The sequence below is a fragment of the Oncorhynchus mykiss genome, chromosome 20, assembly GCF_057628025.1.
Source record: "Oncorhynchus mykiss isolate SJ-2025 chromosome 20, ASM5762802v1, whole genome shotgun sequence".
Taxonomy (NCBI): domain Eukaryota; kingdom Metazoa; phylum Chordata; class Actinopteri; order Salmoniformes; family Salmonidae; genus Oncorhynchus; species Oncorhynchus mykiss.
Window position 1 is genome coordinate 14,220,964 of NC_143041.1, and position 21,286 is coordinate 14,242,249.

At 43.0% G+C, this 21,286-nt stretch overlaps 1 protein-coding gene and 1 pseudogene across 2 annotated transcripts in view; one reads left to right on the forward strand and one right to left on the reverse strand.

The window, feature by feature from the left end:
• Window positions 1-5,569: 5,569 nt before the first annotated feature.
• Window positions 5,570-6,393, reverse strand: LOC149974399 (uncharacterized; annotated as a pseudogene).
• Window positions 6,394-8,498: 2,105 nt separating this feature from the next.
• The window catches only part of LOC110498736 (MBT domain-containing protein 1), a 29,600-nt gene continuing 16,812 nt past the window's right edge, over window positions 8,499-21,286 (forward strand). For both annotated transcript variants that reach the window (XM_036955725.2, XM_036955726.2), the window contains exons 1-10: window positions 8,499-8,662; window positions 8,810-10,126; window positions 12,809-12,847; window positions 13,166-15,833; window positions 16,806-17,007; window positions 17,330-17,463; window positions 20,283-20,403; window positions 20,561-20,643; window positions 20,796-20,913; window positions 21,110-21,244. In XM_036955725.2, the coding sequence (XP_036811620.1) occupies window positions 15,813-15,833; window positions 16,806-17,007; window positions 17,330-17,463; window positions 20,283-20,403; window positions 20,561-20,643; window positions 20,796-20,913; window positions 21,110-21,244 (814 nt within the window). In that variant the 5' untranslated portion in view covers window positions 8,499-8,662; window positions 8,810-10,126; window positions 12,809-12,847; window positions 13,166-15,812. The remainder of the gene's footprint in view (window positions 8,663-8,809; window positions 10,127-12,808; window positions 12,848-13,165; window positions 15,834-16,805; window positions 17,008-17,329; window positions 17,464-20,282; window positions 20,404-20,560; window positions 20,644-20,795; window positions 20,914-21,109; window positions 21,245-21,286) is intronic.

The window sequence follows — 21,286 nt, forward strand, 5'->3', positions numbered from 1 at the left end:
ACTTGTTATGGAATGTACACTAAACAAAAATATTGACGCAATATGCAACAATTTCAAAGATCTTACGGAGTTACAGCTCATATAAGGAAATCAGTCAATTGAAATGCATTCAAATAGGCCTTTATCTATGGATTTCACATGACTGGGAATACATATGCATCTGTTGGTCACAGACTCATTAAAAAAAGCATGGATTGGAAAACCAGTCGGTATCGGGTGTGACCACCATTTGCCTCATGCCACGCAACATCTGCTTCTCAGAGTTGATCAGGCTGTTGTTTCTGGAATGTTGTTTCTGGAATGTTGTCCCACTCCTCTTCAATGGCTGTGCGAAGTTGCCGGATATTGGCGGGAACTGGAACACGCTGACCTACCTGTCGATCCAGAGCATCCCTAACATTATCAATGGGTGACAACTGGGACATTTTCACATTCCAGGAATGGGGGCGTGCATTATCGTGCTGAAACATGATGGTGGCGGATGAATGGCACGACAGTGGGCCTCAGGATCTCGCCACGGTATCTCTGTGCATTCAAAGTGTCATCTATAAAATGCAATTGTGTTTGTTGTCCGTAGCTTATGCCTGCCCATACCATAACCCCACAACCACCATGGGAAACTCTGTTCACAACGTTGACATCAGCAAACAGCTCGCCCACACAACGCCATAACAGTCTGCCTTCTGCCCGGTACAGTTGAAACTGGGATTAATCCGTAAAGAGCAGTCAGGTCAAGACCCTGGTGAGGATGACGAGCAAGCAAATGGCCTTCCCTGAGATGGTTTCTGACAGTTTGTGCAGAAATTATTCAGTTGTGCAAACCCACAGTTTCATCAGCTGCCCGGGTGGCTTGTCTCAGACCATCACGTAAGTGAAGAAGACAGATGTGGAAGTCCTGGGCTCGCGTGGTTACATGCGGTCGGACGTACTGCCAAATGCTCTAAAACGACGTTGGAGGCGTCTTATGGTAGCGAAATGAACATTCAATTCTCTGGCAATAGCTCTGGTGGACATTCCTGCTGTCAGCATGCCAATTGCATGCTCCCTCAAAACTTGAAACATCGGTGGCATTGTGTTGTGTGACAAAACTGCACATTTTAGAGTGGCCTTTTATTGTCCCCAGCACAAGGTGCACCTGTGTAGTGATCATGCTGTTTAAACGGCTTCATGATATGCCACACCTGTCAGGAGGATGGATTATCTTGACAAAGGAGAAATGCTCACTAACAGGGATGTAAAAAATATTGTGCACTTAATTTGAAAGGAATGAGCTTTTTGTGCATATGGAACATTCCTAGGATCTTTTATTTCAGCTCATAAAACATGGGACCAACACTTTACATATTGCGTTAATATTTTTGTACAGTATAGAATAACTGGTTAGCCATTCCAAGGATGAACTCTATTCTAGGTAATGACATGTTCCTCCCCCCAACAGCTAGCCACAGCAAATTGTGATACAGGTTGGCAAAGCCATACACTTTCTGTTCAAATGAAGCCAATGCTTCCATGAAAAAGAGGTTTTAACATTCAAATCCTCTTAATGTATACACTTAATATGATCACATCTGTAAATGTATCAGATCTTAGCAAATGTGGAAGTAGGCCAAGTGGTTAACATTTATTGTTAAACACTTGAGTATGATAATTGATTACAAGATCAACTGATAGTATTTGCAATGCCACAATGTAGGCGGCCTGGAACGCGGCTATTGACGGCGTGCAGCACATCAAAACAAGAATCACAGCAATCATTGGTCCACTCAGACTATGTGATGTTCTTGGACAGGGGTATTCAACTCTTAACCCGACGAGGTCCGGAGACTGCTGGTTTTCCAAACGCCTGAGGGTACCACGTTCATCTGTACAAACAGTAGTACGCAAGTATAAACACCATGGGACCACGCAGCCATCATACCGCTCAGGAAGGAGACGCGTTCTGTCTCCTAGAGATGAACGTACTTTGGTGCGAAAAGTGCAGATCAATCCCAGAACAACAGCAAAGGACCTTGTGAAGATGCTGGAGGAAACGGGTACAAAAGTATCTATATCCACAGTAAAACAAGTTCTATGTCGGTATAACCTGAAAAGTCGCTCAGCAAGGAAGAAGCCACTGCTCCAAAACCGCCATAAAAAAGCCAGACTGCGGTTTGCAACTGCACATGGGGACTAAGATCGTACTTTTTGGAGAAATGTCCTCTGGTCTAATGAAACAAACATAGAACTGTTTGGCCATAATGACCATCGTTATGTTTGGAGCAAAAAGGGTGAAGAACACCATCCCAACTGTGAAGCACAGGGGTGGCAGCATCATGTTGTGGGGGTGCTTTGCTGCAGGAGGGACTGGTTCCATTCTTGAAATAGATGGCTTCATGAGGAAGAAAATTATGTGGATATATTGAAGCACATCTCAAGACATCAGTCAGGAAGTTAAAGCTTGGTGTCTTCCAAATGAACAATGACCCCAAGCATACTTCCAAAGTTGTGGCAAAATGGCTTAAGGACAACAAAGTCAAGGTATTGGAGTGGCCATCACAAAGCCCTGACCTCAATCCTATACAAACTTTGTGGGCAGAACTGAAAAAGTGTGTGCGAGCAAGGAGGCCTAGAAACCTGACTCAGTTACACCAGCTCTGTCAGGAGGAATGGGCCATAATTCACCCAACTTAATGTGGGAAGCTTGTGGAAGGCTACTCAAAACTTTTTACACAAGTTAAACAATTTAAAAGGAAATGCTACCAAATACTAATTGAGTGGATGTAAACTTCTGACCCACTGGGAATGTGATGAAAGAAATAAAAGCTGAAATAAATTAACCTCTACTATTATTCTGACATTTCACATTCTTAATATAAAGTGGTGATCCTGACGGACCTAAGACAGGGCATTTTTACTGGGATTAAATGTCAGTAATTGTGAAAAACTGAGTTTAAATGTATTTGGCTAAGGTGTATGTAAACTTCTGACTTCAACTGTACATAAGGTGACTAAGCATGCACCCCTGAGGGGCCCCACGTGTTCAGAGTCAGCATGACGAATGTGTTGTTGCCTACCCTCCCCTCCAGGGCACGGCCCGCCAGGAAGTCCAGTGTTAAGTTGCAGAGGGATGTGTTCAGTCCCAGGGACCTTAGCTTAGTGAATGCTGAGCTGTACTCAATGAACAGCATTCTCACATAGGTGTTTATTTTGTTCAAGAGGGAAAGGGCAGTGTGGAGTGCAATAGAGACTCTGTCATCTGTGGATCTTTTGGAGTGATATGCAAATTGGAGTGGGTTCGTTTTATCTGGGATGATGGTGTTGATGTGAGCCATGACTTTCAAAGCATTTTGTGGCTACAGATGTGAGTGCTACATGACGATAGTAATTTAACAGGCTACCTTGGCTTTCTTGGGCACAGGGCTATGGTGGTCTGCTTGAAACAGGTAGGTATTACAGACTGGGTGTAGTAGGATTGGATCTTAGTCCTGTATTGACGCTTTACTTGTTTGATGGTTCGTCTGAGAGCATAGCTGGATTCCTTATAAGCGTTTCGGGTTTGTGTCCCGTTCCTTGAAGGCGTCAGCTCCAGGGCCTAAAATGTATTTTTTGGCCAACAAGCCACTGGCAGGTAGATGAAAAAATCCACAAAATTTTTGTTCGCCATAATTACAACCAGCAGACTCAAACTAATATTGAAAAACAACCGAGCTTGTGAACGAAGCAATGTAAATACCCAAGAAACAGAAAGACAAAGTCCTAAAGTAATAGACTTTCAAGTAAATTAGACTAACTTTTATGGCTGTGCGGAGCGCCTCCCAAAATGAATCTCTCAGCACTTCACTCGGTGCTCACAGCTCTTAGGGGCTCCCGGGTGGCGCAGTGGTTAAGGGTGTTGTACTGCAACGCCAGCTGTGCCACCAGAGACTCTGGGTTCGGCCCAGGCTCTATCGTAACCGGCTGCGACCGGGAGGTCCGTGGGGCGACGCACAATTGGCCTAGCGTCGTCCGGGTTAGGGAGGGTTTGGCCGGTAGGGAAATCCTTGTCTCATCGCGCACCAGTGACTCCGGTGGCGGGCCGGGTGCAGTGCGCCCTAACCAAGGTTGCCAGGTGCACGGTGTCCGACACATTGGTGCGGCTGGCTTCCGGGTTGGATGCGCGCTGTGTTAAGAAGCAGCACGGCTTGGTTGGGTTGTGTTTCGGAGGACGCATGACTTTCAACCTTCGTCTCGCCCGAGCCCGTATGGGAGTTGTAGCGATGAGACACGATAGTAGCTACTAACAATTGGATACCACAAAATTGGGGAGATAAAGGGGGTAAAATTAAAAATAAAATAAAATACTGGGGCCCCTTCTGTTCAGCCTGTTCATTAATGATCTGTCTGTACTGGGTCTGAAGTTCAAATGTATGCAGATGATACAGTGATATATGTGCATGTGCAAAGAGCAAACAACAAGCTGCACAAGAATTCACTACTGTAATGGTCCAGAATTACAAAGTGGCTCAGTGACTCGTGTTTGCATCTCAATGTGAAAAAAACTGTCTGCATGTTTTTCACAAAGAGGGCAACAGATGCTACTGAGCCAGGTGTCTATGTGTCAGGGGAGAAGCTCCAGGTGGTATCTGATTTTAAGTGCCTTGGCATCATACTTGATTCCAACCTCTCATTTAAAAAGCATGTGAAAAAGGTCATTCAAATAACCAAATTAAACCTAGCTAATTTCCGGTTTATATGAAATTGTTTGACTACAGAGGTAGTAAAACTGTACTTAAAATCTATGATACTCTCCCACTTAACATACTGCTTGACTAGTTGGGCCCAAGCTTGCTGTACAACATTAAAACCTATTTAGTCTGTCTACAAACAGGCTCTCGAAGTGCTTGATAGGAAGCCAATAGCCATCATCACTGTTACATCCTCAGAAAGCATGAGCTCCTGAGTTGGGAAAATCTTGTGCAATACACCGACGCATATCTTATATTCAAGATCCTAAATGGCCTGGCTCCCCCTCCACTCAGTATTTTTGTTAAACAGAAATCCAAACATATGGCAGCAGATGCACAAGGTCTGCCATGAGAGGTGACTGTATAGTTCCCTTAAGGAAAAGCACCTTTACTAAATTTGCTTTCTCTGTGAGAGCTTCCCATGTCTGGAATACACTGCCATCAGACACACATAACTGCACCACCTATCACACTTTCACAAAAAACATGAAGACATTGCTAGGTCAATCAGATTTGTGAACATGGTCCCTAACTGTGTGTTGCCGCTTTCCATGTTGTCTGTTGTCTGTAGCTTGTGAGGTGTGGAAACACTTTGTTGCTTTTATGGATTTTGTCTTGTTGCTTTTTGTTCTGTTGCTCTGTGTAATGGCATTCATAGGAAGAAGGTGAGGACCAAGGTGCAGCGTGGTACGTGCTCATATTCATTATTTGAAACAATCAATGACAACGAAAGACAGCTGTCCCTGATTGAGAAACATACCCGGCCGAAACATAGAAATACAAAAACCTAGACATACAAACATAGAATGCCCACCCAAATCACACCCTGACCAAACAAAAATAGAAACATACAAAGCAATCTACAGTCAGGGCGTGACAGTACCCCCCACCCCACCAAAGGTGTGGAGTCTGGGCGACTCTGGCCACTCCGGACTGGAAGGAGACTCTGGCCGCTCCGGACTGGAAGGAGACTCTGGCCGCTCCGGACTGGAAGGAGACTCTGGCCGCTCCGGACTGGAAGGAGAACCTGGAGGGAGGAGATGGAGAGACAGCCTGGTCCTTGAAGGAGGCACAGGATAGACCTGGCCGTGGAGGCGCACTGGAGGTCTCGAACTAAGGGCCTGCACAACCCATCCTGGCCGGATCCTCACCCTAGCCCGGCAGATGCGGGGAGCTGGAATGTAGAGCACCGGGCTCAGAGCACGTATTGGAGAGCTGTAGCGCCGAGCTGGCACAGGACGTGCAGGGCTAGGGCGGTGCACAGGAGGCCTGGTGCATGGGGCTGGCACAGTCTTCACCAGATGGCTAGCACGCACCTCAGGACGAGTATGGAGAGCTGACTCAGGTGACATCAAATTGCGGACACGCTCCGTCGGGCGGATGTTGTGCCTCATGCACCAACACAGCAGCTCTCTCATTGCTCTCTCCTCCAATCTCCCCATCATCTCCTTCACAGTCTCGGCTTCGCTTCCTTTGCTCACCTCCAATTTCCCCCCATAGCCCGGGGCCTGACCAGTCCCATGATCGCCATGGTATGCACGGGGAGTGGGCTCAGGTCTCCAACCTGACTCCAACCTGCCACGTGTGCCTCCCCCCAGAAAATGATTGGGGCTGCCTCTCGGGCTTCCTTGCCAGCCGTGTTCCCTCGTATCTTCGGTTCCCTTCTCCTGCTGCCTCCGCCTGTTCCCATGTCCAGTCCTCTTCTCCATGCTGCTTGGTTATTTTGGTGGTGGGTAGTTCTGTAACAGCATTCATAGGAAGACGGTGAGGACCAAGGTGCAGCGTGCTACGTGTTCATATTATTTATTTGAAACTGAACACTAAATAACAAAAGGAATAACCGAAACAGTTCTGACAGGTGATACAAACGCTCAACAGAAAACAACTACCCACAAACCATAGTGGGAAAACAGGCTGCCTAAGTATGATTCCCAATCAGAGACAACGAAAGACAGCTGTCCCTGATTGAGAACCATACCCGGCCGAAACATAGAAATAAAAAAAACTTAGACATACAAACATAGAATGCCCACCCAAATCACACCCTGACCAAACAAAAATAGAAACATACAAAGCAATCTACGGTCAGTGCGTGGCACTCTGTCTGCATGCTATGTCTTGCTTGTCCTATGTTGCTCTGCGTGTGCTCCTGCTCAACGATTGTCTGTATTGTAATTGTTTTTAATAACCTGCCCAGGGACTGCGGTTGAAAATTAGCCGGCTGTCTAAAACCGGCACTTTTACTGAAACGTTGATTAATGTGCACTGTCCCTGTAAATATAAAATAAATAAACTCAAACTAAACTCAAAATGATTGACAACCCCAAATATTCGTATAAATAAAGTAGTCAAAAGTTTAGATGTGTTTCAGCAGTTTCTTGGCTGTGTTTAAGATTATTTTGTGCCCAATAGAAATGCCTGGCTACCCAAACTCCTTGCTCCGGCTAAACGCTAAGCCACGGACGTTAGTTTCTTCTAACGAGTCTGGTTCTGAGTACCTCCCCTACGATGAGTCTGGTTCTGAGTCTAATGAGTCTGGTTCTGAGTACCTCCCCTACGATTTCTAGAATGGAAATACATTCTAGACCATCTGATTGGTCCAGAAACCGATTGGTTGGGCCAGAGTCAGAACACACGTGGGTTTAGCGACATTTTGAAAAGATCATACCCCCAAGACATGCTAACCTCTCACCATTACCAATAACAGGAGAGGTTAGCATGTCTTGGTGGTATGATCATTGACCCTGTAGTGGTTAATTTCTTTACTATCAAATGAGGAGAGTCAAACTTATTGCACAAGTCAGAGTTATACTTAAACTAAATATTCAATCACTTATTAACAAAGGAGCAGGTCAATACAACGCACACATATAAAGTGAATCGATTGAGTGCGCTACGATAAAGATGACTGGTCATGGCTGGTCGACAATTCACGCTCAGATGAATCATTGAGAGCCCCGAGACAAAAGTACAAGGGTCTTTTATAGCCAAGATACACCCCTTTCAACCTACATGACCAACAACATATATACAGAATGGGTCACAAGGTTTAGATCTGAAGGAAAGATACCTATAATACATAGCAGACAGCATCTGCTGTGTCAACAGTTTTCATTGTACCAGTGTCTGGCCCTCCGACTCCAAACTGGAACCATCTCTCCCTGGTATCATATAGAACAGAAACATTAACTCATGCTCTGGAATGCTCTTTAGGTTTTATCACCCAAAAGGCATCATAAATCTCCTCTGTCAGTGTTATCTTCCAGAGGCCCATCCTCAGTAGAACACACACACAATAGTTAACAGAATACTCTATTCTGTTGCATAGAACAACCATTTGATGCAATAAAAGTATTATTACATAGTCTTGCAGATTTGCTCTCTCAACCCTCTATAACTTTCTAATTTCTCATTATTCATGATTCATTCGGGATTATCCGTAAATTTGTAGTCACAAGCTTGATGTAGTCATTACATACTAAGAATATGGAACCAAATCAACATTTTTGACTACTTTATTTATAAGAATCTTTAGGGGTGTCAATTATTAATCACCCATATAAAAAAAATACTTAAAACAATCTATTTTTCTGAGTTTAAAATAATATAATTTCCCCTTTTTTTTGCTTACAATATACTGTAGCTTAGTATTAGATTGTATACAGTCATTATTGTTCTAATTCACCAATGGTGTCAATACTGTAGGAACCCACTGTATGTGTAAGAGCATCTGGGTGTGTGGACCCTACTCTGTTACTACAAAGTTCAGAGGTAACTGAAATCAAACCCACACAGGAGCTGAAGCCGGAGGAGGCTCCACGATCTTTCAGGGTGAAGGAAGAGGGGCTGGTCCAGGCTAATGGCAGCAGGAGAGGAGTTACAACTGGCACGAGAGGAGGAGATGGAGGAGGATGAAATCGTCTCACCTGGCTCCCTATCAGAGGTTTTCAAATTCTAAAGTAGGTTTAGAAGTTCTGAAAATGTGGCTTTTTGAAAAGTTGTACCCATTTGAAATTGGCTGTACAATACTGAGATTAATACAGGTGCGCTGTCATTGATACTAAACATTCACTCAAATATATCTCCCTTTCTCTTGTGCTGTCCAGACCTGAGCTTCCAGACCTGAGCTTCCAGACAGATGAGTCAACGATGTGTCAACGTCAGAGAACCCCCACCACTTCTGGATCCAGATTCTGGGGCTGGACAAACTTATTGCCGAGATGAGCTGCTTCTACAGCAAAGGAACCCGGCAGGTCAGTCATAACTTGCTTGTGTTCTATAGACACCAAACAGATAAATGGATTGAAACAAGGAGGAACTATTTGGTATTTTCCTATAAATGCGCTTATTTTTGTTTTTTTTGTTGCTAAATATTTTCTGTTGCTACATGTTGTGTGTTGCTAAATATTTTATTTTGCTAAATGTTTTCCGTTGTGTGCCCTCATGAACATGACTTTCTAGATTCCATCTACAATGAACCACTGAAATAGAATGGTGTCCAGAGCTGACTCTATTATTTTATTCTCCATCACAGAGAAACACAATATGTTTCTATAGTGTTGAACTTTAGTGTTGAGCCCTATGTGTGACGGCTCCAGGAGCAGCGAGTGGAGATCTTCATGGTGGGGGACATTGCGGCTGCTCCGTACCCGGACTATAGCACCTGGAACAGGGCGAGGCTCCTGGGGGTGATGGGCTCTGGCTTGGTGGACCTCCACTATGTCGACTTTGGAGACAATATTGAACAACCCAGGGACAGTCTACAAAGTATGAGGTGTGAGGTCAGGGTTAAGAGGTTAGGGCTCTGAAATAAATAATTTTGTTTCCAAGAAAGAGCTGGACAATACATTCCAGCATTCCTCGTTGTATTGCAAACGTAATAAATAATAGATGAAAGCTGTTACTCTAATAGCTGTTAGCTATTTGGCTAATGGTTTGTCTTTTCTTCTCTCATGCCCCTTTTAGGAGTTACTTCCTCAGCCTACCATTCCAGGTCATCGAGTGCAGCTTAGCTGGAGTCAACCCAGCAGGCCGGTGTGGAGAGAAGAAGTCCTGGATGACTTTGACCGCCTGACATATGTTGCCTAGTAGAGACCCCTGCTGGCCAAACTGTGCAGCTACACCCACTCTGGCTCAGTGTACTGTACAGCTCTACAACGCAGAGGGCAAGATCAGTACTAACCTGGACTGGGGTGGGAAATGGCACTGTATGTCTCGCCTATCTCTCTCTCTCTGGAAGATGCCTTGTCATTTGTCTCTTATCGTGATCTCCCCCTTTGTGTGTGACTGGTCTCTCGTTCTCTCCCTGTCGGATTGTGGATCTAGGAGAGGAGCTGGTGAGTCTTGGCCATGCTGTGCCTAGCCAGGATAATTGGAACGGTAAGGGCGACAGGGACGACCCCGGATCACCACAGAGGATGTTGGTAAGAGCACAAGGCAGAGGAGAGGGAAAATAAATTAGAGCGATTTAGAGATGCAAAGTATGTAACTATATCCGGGTTTCCGTTAGCTGGTAATAGACGGCTTTTGAATTATATATTTTGTTTGTTGAAAAAACAACAAATAAAATTAGGTTTGTGCAGATTTATACAATATTACGACGTTCAGAATGAGACTGATATGAGGTAATAATAATTAATGGATGACTAATGCGATAACGATATGTTCTGATATTCTTGAGTTTATTTTGGGAAACGGTAACTCATTAAACAAACTTTTTCTGTGGTGCCCCAAGATTGCTAAGGAGTTAATTGTTACATGATTAATTTAACCATCGTATTAATTAAACATAGTTAATTGATTTGATAAAATAATCGCCATCACATTAATGATATTCACATTATGTACAAAATAAGTTGCAGATAACGCGAAAAAACATACACAATAGCACATTTGGTTACAGGATCGTAAAACGGCAGCCATCTCAATCGGCGCCAAAATCAGACCATATACGTGGAGGCAATTATTTTATATAAACTTTCTTTCATTTTCCAGTAGCCAAACTCACAATCCTAGTCATATTAGCAACCCATGCGAGTTACTGAATATTAGGTCTCCCCTCTTTCAAATTTCTGAAAGGACATTTTCATCTTGGTCACATGATATCCGTCACATTAAACCGCTCACATGAACGGTGTGCTTTTGAAAGTGGTATTCTCCTGCTAATTGAATTATTGTGCGCGTTGCTGCCCTTATAATGTCATGAAATAATACACTGAACAAGAATATAAACACAACATGCAACTATTTCTAATATTTTTATGAGTTACAGTTCATATAAGGAAATCCGTCGGTTGAAATATATTCATTAGCCCCTAGTCTATGGATTTCATATTAATACAGATATGCTTCTGTTGGCCACAGATACCTTAAAAAAAGGTTGGGGCGTGGATCAGAAAACCAGTCAGTATCTGGTGTGACCACCATTTGCCTCATGCAGCGCGACACATCTCCTTCGCATAGAGTTGATCAGGCTGTTGATTGCGGCCTGTGGAATGTTGTCCCACTCCTCCTCAATGGCTGTGCGAAGTTGCTGGGTATTGGCGGGAACACGCTGTCATACACGTCGATCCAGAACATCCCAAACATGCTCAGTGGGTGACATGTCTGGTGAGATTGCAGGCCAATAACTGGGATATTTTCATCTTCCAGGAATCTTGTACAGATCCTTGCGACATGGGGTCGTGCAGTATCATGCTGAAACATGAGGTGATGGTGGCGGATGAATGGCACGACGATGGGCCTCAGAGATCCTCGTCACGGTATCTCTGTGCATTCAAATTGCCATTGAAAAAATGCAATTGTGTTCGTTGTCCGTAGTTTATTGCTACCCATGCCATAACCCCACCGCCCCCATGGGACACTCTGTTCACAGCGTTGACATCAGCAAACCGCTCACCCACACGACGACGCCGTACACGTTATCTGCCATCTGCCCGGTACAGTTGAACCTGGGATTCATCTGTGAAGAGCACACTTCTCCAGCGTGCCAGTGGCCATCGAAGGTGGGAATTTGCCCACTGAAGTAGGTTACGATGCAGGAACTGCACTCGGGTCAAGACCCTGGTGAGGACAAAAGCACGCAGATGAGCTTCCCTGAGACGGTTTCTGACAGTTTGTACAGAACTTCTTCGATTGTGCAAACCCACAGTTTCATCAGCTGTCCAGGTGGCTGGTCTCAGACGATCCCGCAGGTGAAGATGCCTGCAGTCAGCATGCCAATTGCACACGCCCTCAACTTGAGACATCTGTGGCATTGTGTTGTGTGACAAAACTACACTTTTAAAAGGGCCTTTTATTGTCCCCAGCACAAGGTATACCTGTGTAATGATCATGCTGTTTAATCAGCTTCTTGATATGCCACACCTGTCAGGTGAATGGATTGTCTTGGCAAAGGAGAAATGCTCGCTAACAGGGATATAAACAAATTTGTTCCCAAAATTTTAGAGTAACAAGGTTTTTGTGTGTATGAAACATTTCTGGGATCTTTTATTTCAACTCATGAAACATGGCACACGCTTTACATGTTGCGTATATATTTTTGTTCAGTATAGTTTATCAACATTTTTAAGCTAAAAGTTCTGATCAGTTGCATCAGACATTGCTTTTTAACTTTTTTTAAAATGTAACCTAGGCCTACTGGTTGAATGAATTTGGGATTTATTGTCCCACAACTGTCCCAGAGTCTGTTTGGAATACGATATTAGAATAGGTCAACTTTTGGACTATGGGTGATAGTAGATTGAAAGGCTAGGTATTTTGCTGTTCGTTGCTCGTCTTGTTGGCTGAGGAAAAGTCCATGTGGACAGTTATCGTAACATCTTCAAAGTGCACATCAGGATTCGGTAAGAAGGACCGCACATCGTTGAATCCTCAACTTGCATGTTCTGTTAAGATGAATTACCATAAACTAAATGTGATTTCTGTCATTCTGAGCACCATGGGTAGATGCACTAATCAGGTTACACACACAATGCCTATGGGTCCGGTACATTTTCCAAATGTCTGGTAAATTAAAATGCTGCCGGTCAAATGTCTGGCGCCACATTTTCCTAACAGAAACCCTGAACTAGATATGACTTAAAATTGTGTCTGTGTTCCGTTAGGATGATGTGACGGAAGCCTGTCCTTCATCAGCTTATCAGGTGGGTTTACACTGAGAAGGGTCACATTCAGTAGCTAAGAAATTGACTAAATGTTTTGAAATGGATGAATGTATTATGTTCTACCTGAATGTGTGAAATCACTTCATTTCATTTTTCGGTTTCAATGCATTTTCCACATTTATGCATTATTGAACATTACATTAATATTAAACACAGTTGTCACCAGGTGTTTTCTCTCTTTCGCTGTCTGACCAACTCCTTTTGGCGGCACATGTCTTGATTAAAGTACAGGCCCTCATAATGGAGAGTGGGTGTCAGAACTGGCCACAACATCATCTCTGTTCCCATTGTCTTCAGGTTCTTTGAGGCCTCTGGAGCTGCAGCGGGCTGATGTTGAAGTCCCTCCTCTCCCCAGACCACCAGGTCCCAGGCCAGCGCTTTCACACGCTCAACCGAACCACCAACCTCTACAGCATCTCGGTGCCCCAGCTGCCGCTCACACACACTTACTTTAATGTATTATTGTTTTATTTTATGGAATATTAAATCATACAATCTACTTGCAGTGAAGCCGCTCAACATTCTACATCACATTCACTCATCTAACAGACTCCCGTCCAGAGCGACACACAGAAGCAACCAGGGTCAACGCCCTGGTCAAAGGGCACGTCGACAGATCTCCCTCAAGATCAAAATCAGGGACCCGAACCAGTGACCTATCAGCCACCGGGCCAAGCTCCCAACCGCCAGGCCACCAGCCCTCCAAAATGAAATCATTCCATTCCCCACCCCACCCCACCCCCAAGACCGCCCGTCCCCCCAAGCCCCCATCACCCAATGCAATAGCAACCAAAAAAATAAACAAAAGAGAAAAAGACAAAGACAAAGAAAAGACATGAAGGACAACAAAAATCACAACAGCAAGGCCAACTGAATGTGTTCGAGTGCATGCATGGCACTATTTACCTGTGTGTGTGTCCATGTATGTGCACACGTGTGCATTTGAATGCGAGTGTGTGTATATGCATGTGTACAAACACATGCGCGGCATCAGCCTCAGGCAAACCGGCATGAGCTGTAAAAACGCTGCCCCTCAATTTCATTCAAATATACTTTTTGTCATGTTTTATTTTGACTTTATTGAATTTTTTTGATACTTTTTTCTTTGACAGTCATTCTATCCCCGCCCAGCAACTCCTCTCCCTCTTGTCTCCAATTCCACATCCCAACCCTTAGCCCCTCCCACCTATCTCTGCTGGCCACCCTCTTTGGATTTCTACGCACCACATACTTCTTTCAACTATGCTGTGATGTTTAATACACAATTTCAATCTATCTAATCGAATCGAATAGAATCCACAGATTGCAAGTTGAAGATAAATACATTTACTAAGAATATTAGTTTATTATTGATTGATTGACCCGGTCTCTCCAGATCTCCCAACAGTACTATTTCCAGGGTCAATTTCAGATCAATGTTCTGCATTTTCAGCCATTCCTGAACCTGAGACCAGAAACAGGCTACCTGAGGGCAATACCAAAATAAATGGTCTATTGATTCTGCATCCTCACAACATTATCTGCAGAGCTTCGATGATTGAATGCCCCAAATATTCAACTTTTTGTTGGTGGCAAGAATTCTATATAATCATTTTTGCTGAAATTCTTGAATCTTGCGTCGTTTTATATATCAACTCATACACCTGTACCATGGAATTGGTACATCAAAAATATATTTTGCAATCGGTATGGCACAGCTGTCAACATCCTGGTCCTCAAATGAAACTGGTATACTTTTTAAGAATATTTTTATTCCTCTGCCATTTTTGATCCTTTATATTAGGCAGACAGACCAGTTCCCTACTGTACCTCCCCCCGCTGCCACCTGCCTCCTCCATTTTTGGGGTAATTCTGTAATCAATTGGTTTTAATCTTGGATTGAGCAGACCTTCCCATACAATTCTGCTAACTCCATGAAAGACAACTCTACCATTCCAATTTACAATATCATTTAAAATCAAAATACTCTTTTCAAACATCTTGACCATAAATACAGGTATTTTATTAACCATGTTTTATCAATAGGTGCCCTTCTTTGCGAGGTATTGGAAAACCTCCCTGGTCTTTGTGGTTGAATCTGTGTTTGAAATTCACTGCTCGACAGAGGGACCTTACAGATAATTGTATTTTGTGGGGTACAGAGATGAGGTCGTCGTTCAAAAGTCATGTTAACCACTATTATTGCCCACAGAGTGAGTCCATTCAACTTATGTGACTTGTTAAGGAATTTTTTACTCATGAACTTATTTAGGCTTGCCATAACAATGGGGTTGAATACGACATTTCAGCTTTTCATTTTGTATTGATTTGTATATAGGCCAGTGACACAAAATCTAAATGTAATCCATTTTAAATTCAGGCTGAAACACAACAAAAATATAGAAAAAGTCTAGGGGTGTGAATACTTTCTGAAGGTACTGTAGGTAATTGTGGCTAATGTTTGGATTGTGTTGTTTGGTTTTCACTTATTTTCTATCTGTATGGAAATGCAAATGTACGCCTCTGTAATATTGTGCTTCAGATGTTTATGTTGTGAGAAAGAATTAAGAGTTAAGGGTTTTCTGATTTTATTTCAAAGTACACTACAAAGTCATTTTAAATGTAATCTTGAATCTGAACCTTTTGCCAGTTTACTTTGATCCTTTTACTTTTACGATCAAAGATTGTGGTAATTTAACTGGAAGGAGGGTAATTCATTTACATGACAATAGGGATGGTCTGTTTTGTTTTCTACAACTCTCGTTCAACTCTGACCAATCACAGCAAAGTGGGTTAAACTCGCGCGTGCGCTTTCGATACGTTGTGTTTTTGTTGATATCCTGATATTTTTAGGCTCCGAGTTTAGCTTTCTGAAGCTAATAAACCTCCCCTTTTTTGGGGGGTTTTACTATTATAGCCAATTTAGACAATAATAAAACACCATAGCTAGCTTTATGAAGGGCTGATGGAGAACACAAGGAATTTGGTGAGTTAATTTCTCCGATATGGTCCGTCCGCTTCCGACTTGTTGTGTAGCTAGCTACGTTAGCTAGCTCGCTAACGTCGTTAGCTAGCTAGCGCTCCCCCTTCGTTGTTATCAGATTGTAGTAAGAACAGCTGATTGAATCACCAAACATGCTAGATGATATCCAATAGCCCTGATTTGGAAAGTGAATATATGGATGCTTTATTCGTTTTTTTACACGATAAAGGTCTACTCGTTTATTGAAATAATTATTGCAAGCGGTCTTGTAACTGGCCAACGTTAGCTAGCTAGGTCTGGCTAGCTAACTAACGCTATGGTAGAACTGGATTAACAGATATGCTAAGGCCTCAGCTCTCACATTCATTCTACACAAGTCGGTTAGTTACTTAGCCAGCTAAGTGTACTAACTAGAACATTATAAATAGCTAGCCAGTAACGTAGTGCGAAACAGATCATGGGGAAATAATTTTACAGTAACGTTACTGTCATATGCAGAAGAGGAAGTGTTAAATTAATGCAAACTCTGAGACGGCTTTGTAGTTGTATAGGAAGGTAATTGCTATTATGTATGCTAACTATGTGGCTAAGACTCAGTCATTGCTCAGTAAAACGTTATCTCATACTATTAACGTTAGCTCTATTGGTATGGATGTTGTTTCTCATCTCATTGATGCCGGTAGCCATGTACATATGCATAGCCATGTAACTATCTGTATCTGTCACATATCAGTGCGACTGTTGAATCACATTGTTTACCATACCCAGTTTCCAAGTATGCCAGTTTTCAAGACAATATTCTATTATGACTATGCCACAATAAAACATGAGGTTACGAAAGTTATAATTACTTACTTTTTGAAAGAAAAACCAAAGTCATGATAATGAATGATCTAGCACAACATTATAGACTCACTCACACACCCTCTCACCGTACAGTTGGTGTCATTCACTCCCTCTCTCTGCTCCTTCCAGGCTGAGCGCACCCCGCGTTCGGAGCGTAAGCGTCAGGACTCGTTCGGTATGTTTGACGGGTACGACAGCTGCAGTGAGGAGAGCACCAGTAGCTCCAGCTCAGAGGACAGTGAGGACGAGGTGCCCTCCATCCCTGCCAGCCTGCCCATCATCAAGAACAATGGACAGGTTTACACCTATCCCGACGGCAAGGCTGGCATGGGTCAGTACGGACAAATATTGATATAGAATCTGAAGATATAGATCGAAATTGGTCAGGAATATCTATGGGTCAGTCAGTGTCACTCTGGGGTGATCGCACAAAGCAGGTTGGGGATTGGTGGATGGGGCTTGTGGAAGAGATTGTGAATTAAATGGCTGCCTGTAATTGAAGTTAGACTATAGAGTGTGTATTGGCATGGATCCCGGCCTGCAACTGAGAAGAAGAAGAACTGATAAAAGAATACATTACTTTGAATTAATTGGAATTTCCTGCTGTATTCTGAGTTTCCTGGGAATGTTTATGTGTTGCCTCTGTTCCCCAGCCACCTGTGAGATGTGTGGGATGGTTGGAGTGCGAGACGCCTTCTACTCCAAAACTAAACGCTTCTGCAGCGTCTCCTGCTCTAGAAGTTATTCCTCCAACTCTAAAAAAGCCAGTATAATGGCTAGACTCCAGGTAACCATGATATGCCCAACTATGCTCTGCATTTTGTTTTAGCCAAATGGTAGAATGAGAATATTTTCTTATACGGTGGGGCAAAAAAGTATTTAGTCAGCCACCATATTGTGCAAGTTCTCCCACTTACAAAGATGAGAGGCCTGTAATTTTCATCATAGGTACACTTCAACAATGACAGACAAAATGAGGGGGAAAAAATCCAGAAAATCACATTGTAGGATTTTTAATGAATTTATTTGCAAATTATGGTGGAAAATAAGTATTTGGTCACCTACAAACAAGCAAGAATTCTGGCTCTCACAGACCTTTTAAGAGGCTCCTCTGTCCTCCATTCGTTACCTGTATTAACCTCTTGTGACGAGCAAACCCGTATCCGGGAGCGTAATCATAGCCTCAAACGCATTAGCATAACGCAACGGACATAAATACCCCTAGAAACTTTTCCTATTCATGAAAATCGCAAATGAAATAAATACATTCAAACACAAGCTTAGCCTTTTGTTAACAACACTGTCATCTCAGATTTTCAAAATATGCGTTACAGCCAACGCTAGACAAGCATTTGTGTAAGTTTATCATGGCATAATGCTATGCTAGGCTCTGCTGGCAGCAAGCAACATTTTCACGAAAATAAGAAAAGCAACCAAATTAAATAATTTTCCTTTGAAGAACTTCAGATGCTTTCACTCAGGAGACTCCCAGTTAGATAGCAAATGTTCCTTTTTTCCAAAAATATTATTTTTGTAGGTGAAATAGCTCCCGTTTCTTCATCATGCATGGCTGAGAAATCGACCGGAAAATGCTACAACTATAACGCCAAACTATTTTCAAAATTTGCTCCATAATATCGACAGAAACACGGCAAACGTTGTTGAGGATCCATCCTCAGGGTGTTTTTAACATATATATTCGATAATATATCCGTCGAGGCAATTGGTTTCTCCATAAGAAGCGATTGGAAAAATGGCTACCTCAGTATTTTACGCAAGGTTTTCTGCGGGAGACACCATGTGACCACATGCTATATATGGTCCCTTACAGCCATTCTTCAATGGAAATGCCTAAAAAGACGTCACAATGCTGTAGACACCTTGTGGAATACGTGGAATACGTAAGCTCATTCGTAGCTCACTCACAGCCATATAAGGAGTCATTGGCATGAGGCGGTTTCAAAAAATGCGTCACTTCCTGGTTGGATTTTTATCTGGGTTTCGCCTGTAACATCAGTTCTGTGGCACTCACAGACAATATCTTTGCAGTTTTGGAAACGTCAGTGTCTTCTTTCCGAAGCTGTCAATTATATGCATTGTCGAGCATCTTTTCGTGACAAAATATCTTGTTTAAAACGGGAACGTTTTTCATCCAAAAATTTAAATAGCGCCCCCTAAATCCAAGAGGCTAATGGCACCTGTTTGAACTTGTTATCAGTATATAAGACACCTGTCCACAACCTCAAACAGTCACACTCCAAACTCCACTATGGCCAAGACCAAAGAGCTGTCAAAGGACACCAGAAACAAAATTGTAGACCTGCACCAGGATGGGAAGACTGAATCTGCAATAGGTAAGCAGCTTGGTTTGAAGAAATCAACTGTGGGAGCAATTATTAGGAAATGGAAGACATACAAGACCACTGATAATCTCCCTCGATCTGGGGCTCCACGCAAGATCTCACCCCGTGTGGTCAAAAGGATCACAAGAACGGTGAGAAAAAATCCCAGAACCACACGGGGGGACCTAGTGAATGGCCTGCAGAGAGCTGGGACCAAAGTAACAAAGCTTACCATCAGTAACACACTACGCTGTCAGGGACTCAAATCCTGCAGTGCCAGACGTGTCCCCCTGCTTAAGCCAGTACATGTCCAGGCCCATCTGAAGTTTGCTAGAGAGCATTTGGATGACCCAGAAGAAGATTGGGAGAATGTCATATGGTCAGATGTAACCAAAGTAGAACTTTTTGGTAAAAACTCAACTCGTCGTGTTTGGAGGACAAAGAATGCTGAGTTGCATCCAAAGAACACCATACCTACTGTGAAGCATGGGGGTGGAAACATCATGCTTTGGGGCTGTTTTTCTGCAAAGGGACCAGGATGACTGATTCGTGTAAAGGAAAGAATGAATGGGGCCATGTATCGTGAGATTGAGTGAAAACCTCCTTCCATCAGCAAGGGCATTGAAGATGAAACGTGGCTGGGTCTTTCAGCATGACAATGATCCCAAACACACCGCCCGGTCAACGAAGGAGTGGCTTCGTAAGAAGCATTTCAAGGTCCTGGAGTGGCCTAGCCTGTCTCCAGATCTCAACCCCATAGAAAATCTTTGGAGGGAGTTGAAAGTCCGTGTTGCCCAGCAACAGCCCCAAAACATCACTGCTCTAGGGGAGATCTGCATGGAGGAATGCGCCAAAATACCAGCAACAGTGTGTGAAAACCTTGTGAAGACTTACAGAAAACGTTTGACCTCTGTCATTGCCAACAAAGGGTATATAACAAAGTATTGAGATAAACTTTTGTTATTGACCAAATACTTATTTTCCACCATAATTCGCAAATAAATTCATTAAAAATCCTACAATGTGATTTTCTGGATTTTTTTTTCTTCTCATTTTGTCTGTCATAGTTGAAGTGTACCTATGATGAATTACAGGCCTCTCTCATCTTTTTAAGTGGGAGAACTTGCACAATTGGTGGCTGACCAAATACTTTTTTGCACCACTGTATTTCCTTTGGAAATGCAAGAAAGCATCAGTAAAATATGTGAACATATTCACCTATTTTCATTTTTTATTGTAATTGTTATGTGCTTTTTACTCGAAGGGTAAACCACCTACGAAAAAGGCCAAGGTGTTACAGAAACAGCCTCTCATGGCGAAGTTGGCAGCTTACGCCCAGTACCAAGCAAGTCAACAACAACAAAACCTGGCTAAATCAAAAGCAGGTGAGTCCCACAGTAGACCAAACATACAGTCTCTCATATTGTCGTAATGGAGAAGAATGACCTTGAATGGAAAGTTATTTCATTCAAAAGAATACATGTTCTCTGTATTTTCTTGACCCAGCATAGTGATGTTGACCTTGTTCCTTCTCCCCTACAGTAGTTCCTGTTGAATGCTTTGACTGGGGAAGATACATCTGTAGCAATAACCTGGTTGGAGCACCAGTCAGCTGCTTCAAGCATGTACGTTTAAACAATAGCCAGACATTCAAATTGTCTATTACAGATGCTAAGGTTATACATCTGTAAATCGACACTGTTTTGATCAAAACAATTGTCCCTTGTGGGAAATAATATGAAGTCGTGTTAAATTGAAATATTTCTCTGTGACTTAGGTCCCTATGGGTATGTGCTGGGGAGACCTAGCTGAAGGAGTGAGGGTGGAGGTGCTCAACTCCGATACTAACCTCTCTACTAAAGTCTACTGGATAGCAGGGATCGTCAAACTTGCAGGTAAGAATACATCTAAACACATGGAAGATTTTATTCAAATTCTTGGGGTACAATAGAAGTATTACGCAGCTTTTTGTCACTGATCAGACTATACTTGTATAAGGTATTCCTCTTAGAAGAATGCACGGTAATGAGGTTGTCACGTGAAACATTCTGTTTTATCTGTTGTCTCTCTCTGTTTTGTTCTCTTCCCAAGGGTTCAAGGCTCTGCTGCGGTACGAGGGTTTTGACAACGACACCATCAGGGACTTCTGGTGTAACCTCTGCGTTCCAGAGATCCACCCCGTGGGTTGGTGCGCCTCCAGTGGGAAACCCCTCGTACCTCCCAAATGTAAACATCACTCTAATAAGGATCATTGTAATACGCTTTGAA